The sequence below is a fragment of the Frankliniella occidentalis genome, unplaced genomic scaffold (genome assembly GCF_000697945.3).
Source record: "Frankliniella occidentalis isolate FOCC.00 unplaced genomic scaffold, Focc_3.1 Scaffold24, whole genome shotgun sequence".
NCBI lineage: Eukaryota > Metazoa > Arthropoda > Insecta > Thysanoptera > Thripidae > Frankliniella > Frankliniella occidentalis.
Window position 1 is genome coordinate 745,643 of NW_026267154.1, and position 5,264 is coordinate 750,906.

The following is a 5,264-nucleotide window of genomic DNA, read 5'->3' on the forward strand; positions in this document are numbered from 1 at the left end:
CCGCCGCACCGCCGCCCGGGAGGTAGGCAGCTCATCCTACTCCGGCGCCGCGCCGCCAGCCTGCCGCTCTGGCGGGCGGGACAAGTGCAGAGCAGGTGACTGTTGTTGTTTATGTCGTTTCCGTCGTTTTCGTCGTCTTTCGCCGTTTTTATCGTCGATGTTGTTTATGTTGCTTGCAATGTTTATGTGTCTGTTTTTATTTTGTTTTTAATTTTTTGGCGTTGTCGACGCGATGCAATCCTCTTTTATTTGTAGCTTATTGTAACTATCATCTGAAATAAAAGACAAAAACGTGTGGGTCCCTCCCCATATTCACGACACACCTTCGGTAGTTGATGAACAATTGCAAGACGCCGCGACGACGACGACGGCTTGTCCAACTAGAACTATGCGCCAGATGCCAGATCACTCGCAAGACGCATGAAGCGCAAAACTCGTCCTCGTCCATTGCGACTGCGACACCTGTGTGCCAAAAGCAGACAAGGTGTCTGAGAAACGCTCTCCGTAACACGGGCGACTCATCCATCCACAATCACAGAGCGTATTCAATTATTCGTTTCTATTACCCATACGCCCACGGCCGACGCAAATAGTTCCTTTAATTAAAGAGACCAGATGCAATTGTATTTTCGTGCCAAAACGAAAAGAATGTGCAGCAGTTTCCAAGATTTACAACACAGCTGGATGGTGATGGCGGTGACCGTTACGTCTCTATACGTCATGCACAGAAAGCTATAGCTCTCTGGGAGCCTCCGTGTGGGCTCGTGTCTCGGCCTTTATGTCCTCTTGATTCTAGAGTGATATAATAATAATTATTCTACCGCGCTTGAGATCAGCAAGATTCCTATGTCTCTCTGGGTGGGGCAGCCGCCGCCGAGGAGGACTGGAGTCTGGAGTTGGCCGTCAGTCAAATGAGCTCACGAGTGGGCGGGCTCCACCACCGCGATAGTTTGTCGCGATAGTTTGTCGCTACACTAACTTCCCGGAGACACACATGCTCCGTGCCGCCGCCGGAAAGTATACGGTAATCCGAAGCCGCGCGTTTCGCCGCTCAATAAGTATTTTATCCCCGAGGTGGTATGCGCCGTTTAGCACAAGTGTGGTGCCTCGTGTGGTGCATTAATTTCTGCGCACTTTGCGTCACTTTGCGTGCGACAAAGTTGTTTGAGCGGCGACAGGCAGCAGCGGCGCGCAACCAAGTAGTATGTGCTGGGTACCCCCGGAACGAACGGCCGGCACGCCCCCGCGCAACCATACTAAACCCACGCCCTACAACTTTGTTTGCATCTCTTTTATGGCCAAAAATTAGCGCACACATGGCTACAAAATCTGAGCGTTAGTGTCCAGGAAGCACCGAGCACCGTCGTCGTCGCCACACCCGAACCCGAGCTCCCGTCCGGCCCTGTTCTAAACGAGAAGAAAGAGAGGTGGGGAGATTTTTTTATCCTTCCGGTAGTGACAGTCTTCGGGACTGTCGAACAATTACGATTCGTCAATTAAGAGCAAATTTTTGTTGCTACCAAAGTCCGCAAGGGGAAGGGGCTAGAGCTGTGTGCCGCGCCTCTGCAAGTGTTTTTTTTTTTCTCTGTCTTGCGCGCGCATTTTCAAATGGACGGTTTCAGGTCGCGGCAGCGACGACGCAGGCTCCAGTGGTTAATTCCGTTTAACGGCCTATATGACGGACCCAGCGACCGACGGCAGCGCTTATCCCGCAGAGCGGTCGCTCCCGTGAGCTCCTAGAGTCCTATACCACTATACTGTGAGCCCGAGGCTACTTACTGCACCTCGTCGCAGCGCCACGCCGTGCCACGACCTTCGCCTGTCTTCGGCCTGGTCTGGTCTGGTCTGCTCCTTGCCTCGCACGGTCGCGTCTCTTCACCTCATTTCTATACATGCCCCCCGCACTAATGAAATCAGCAATCTGAATAAAATATCTTTTAATTTCCCCCCTTTTGCTTGATTGTTGCTGCTGCACCGTTGCAACCGCGCGTCGCCAGCGGAAGTCGTCGTTTCTTCTTCATAAAGCAGTTTGAGAGGCGTACGTAATTCTTTGTGAGTAGTGTGCTCTGGCACTTGGGTGTCGATGATGGTGCTGCTGAGACCCAGAGGACAGATGTTTGTCTCATGACATCTTACGACGTCATTTCCAACTGGCAAAGTGACAAAATTTTGTCAAATTTGTCAAAATTTAGTCATCTTGACTGTCAGAAAGGACGTGAAAGGATATCACGCGCGTGACAAATTTCTGACCTCTGGGGAAAGATGAGCGACGACCACCCGCGATCGGACTTCTAGCTAAGAAACAAACTTCAATTTTTCCTTCATCTTCCTGTTTTTTTTCTGTATCTTATTATTTCTTTACGAAAGAAGTTTGTTGTTGTATTTTGCATTGTCTTTCCGCGTCTCCCCCTGTGCCGTCCGTCCGTCCAGTGCGTGCCGGCGGCGCGCCAGGCAGCAGGGGGGAGGGGGGGGGGACTCCGCCTATTGACCATCCGCATTTCCTTGTTCCTGGTCTTATTTGTGGTCAAACTCGGCCATAACTCAACTATCTATGCCTAAGCGAGGTGGGGCGAGGCGAGGCGGGGCGGGGCGGGGTGGAGTGGTGAGGTGGGTGTGGCACGGCCGGCGCGGCACCGGCGGACCAGCAACCAGCAGCACCCACAGCAAAGGGACTTCCCTCGACGTCGCCGGCGAAAGCAACGACCTTGACAGAGCGCCCAGTAACACCACAACACCCACAACCTTAACCACACCATCGCGATGGTTAACTCTTTTGGTTCCGGGGACCACGATCACGCAATGAACGTGTTTTTGCGACAATACAATCGCGACAAGTATGGCTCAATGCCAAAAGTCGGTCCAAATCACGTCAAATAAGGCTGTCTGCATGAAGTCTTATTTGACCGTGGCCTCTGTGCTAACTACCATAAGATGGTTACCTGTCACTGGGCCACAGCGTGCCCCGCCCCCCCTCCTCTCCTCCTGCCTACGACTGTGATAACGACAGACAGTGCGTCGATGATGGCGCTCCGCGAGAGAGGAACCTCTCCGCGCCCCACTCCGGCGGCGGGGCGGGGCGAGGCTGGGCAGCGACCCCGGCGGCGGCAGGCGGCGGTGGCGATCTTATAAAACTTGACCGCGCCGTCGTCGCCGACTTCTTGACCGTCCGAGTGTCGAGCGCGTGTCGCATCGCGCGCGCGAGAGAGGCGAAGCGCGAAGCCCACGCGGCGCACCGGACGACTGGCTGCGAGCAGGAGGCGGTAGTATAAGGGCCCCCCGAGTGCCTTTGGCTGCGCCTTGCCGTTTACGATGGCCCCCCGCGTGGAGGCCTTGCACAACGAGGATGGCCCCCTGGGCCCGCCCGCGGCCGCGGCCCCCAGTGCGGGCGCTATGGGCTCGCGGGACGGAGCCGCCGAGGCCTGCCTGCCGCTCGCGCTGCTCGAGCCCAAGAAGGCCGCCGCCGTGGCCGACGCGGAGGACGCGACCGCGACCGCCGGCGAGGACGCCGACGACGGCGGACGACCCCCCGCGGACGCCGACGACGGCGACCTCATAGACTTCGACGACGTGCTGCCGCACGTGGGCGAGTTCGGCGTGTCGCAGAAGTGCCTGTTCCTGCTCATGATACCGTTCGCCTGGTTCGTCGCCTTCGTCTACTTCAGCCAAATCTTCATCACGCTGGTGCCCGAGGGCCACTGGTGCAGGATACCCGAGCTGCAGGACCTCAAGCTGGTTGAGAGGTAGGTGAGGTGCTCAGCATGACTAGGGAGCTATTTTCAGGGACTCTTTGGGCTTCCCTGTTTACCCACACCCTCGCCCCCGCCGAGCCGCAGCGCGGTGTAAACACTAAGGCGTTGCAACACTTAAAGCGCTCATTAAGTTAGGTCCGCGTGAGGTTGGAAACTTCCAAAATTTTCAGGAAAATGTTATGAAAAATTCCCGAAAATAACGGAAACTTCCAAAGAACGAGAATTTTTTCAATTTTTCTCGGAAATTTTCCGTTTTTTTTCGGAAATTTTCCTAAAATTTTTCGGAAACTTTCCAGGGCTTCCCACCCTACCCAGCGGGCACGCAGGTGGTACCGGTTACAGCTTTATGGCTTTCTCGATCTGCTTATTTCAAACGAATCAAGTCAAAGCACCCGCGTCGCACACGCGCGCGCCGGCCGTGCCCTGTCCTTGGGGAGCTCGTTATATTGGGTGCGTATGATGTATCGGCCGAGAGTCCTTCCGCCCGGCCGTGGCCCGCGCCGCCGGCGCTTCCTATAGGGCCGGAGGAGCTGCTGTGCTGTGCAGCGCGGCGGCCACAGCAGCTTCCTCCTCTCCTATCCGATCTTTGCGAGGCGAGAGACGGGCGGCGGCGGCGGCGGATATGGGACCTTACAGCGCGCTAAACTGTCCAGACCGGGAGCGCTGGCGCTCTGTCCATTCCAGGATCGCCACCTCCCGTCAACACGCACCACACGCACACGCACCACACGCACACCAACTTGCTGGGCGTGGCGTGGCTGTGGCCGTGGCTGTGGCTGTGGCTGTGGCTGTGGCTGTGGCTGTGGCTGTGGCTGTGGCTGTGGCTGTGGCTGTGGCTGTGGCTGTGACGTGGTTGTGGCGTGGCTATGGACTGGCGGCCCCCCAGAGCGCCAGCGCCAAAGGACCGCCGCGTCTCACTACACCTGCAGCACTGGTAACTGCATGCACTGCACAACCACTGCACAACCACTGCGCAACCACTGCGCACCGGCGCCGAGTGCACCGCAGTGCACCGTCACCCGCGGACGCTTTATTTTGTCTGTCGCGCGTTGGCGCCGCTGCGCTTCCCTGCGCTTCCTGGAGCAGCCGTTGCAGTGCTGCCTGGAGCACGCAGTACAGTAGTATAGTAGTAGCAGTAGCAGGTGCCACCGGAGACCTTGGAGGTACCCGCGGCACGGTCCAGCCCCAGCCTCCCGAAGTGCGCTTTTGAAAGATCATTAGGCCCGTTTAGCGAACGGGGTAACGGTGGCGGGGAAGAGGAAGGGAGAGGGGGGGAGGGGCGTTCTAGCCCGCTTGGGCCGCTCCCGTGTGTTATAGGTGGGGAGAGGGAGAAGGGGGGGCAGTCCCGGGGCGCTACAACAAGGAACTCTAATGCTCGCGGCACACCCGGAGCCCGCCAAGGTGGCTGATGTTGGCGCCGCCGCCGCCGTCGTTGAAAGGATCCTCTCCGCTTTGCTTCTGTTCGGTTCGGTTCCGGGTGCCGCGGGGCGGGGCGGGGCGGGGCGGGGCGGGGCG

At 57.5% G+C, this 5,264-nt stretch overlaps 1 protein-coding gene across 1 annotated transcript in view; it reads left to right on the top strand.

Annotated features, from left to right (window-relative positions):
- The first annotated feature begins 3,125 nt into the window (after positions 1-3,125).
- Positions 3,126-5,264, top strand: part of LOC113210201 (organic cation transporter protein-like) — a 9,970-nt gene continuing 7,831 nt past the window's right edge. The window contains exon 1 of the mRNA XM_052265148.1: positions 3,126-3,740. Within this exon, the coding sequence (XP_052121108.1) occupies positions 3,310-3,740 (431 nt within the window). The 5' untranslated portion in view covers positions 3,126-3,309. The remainder of the gene's footprint in view (positions 3,741-5,264) is intronic.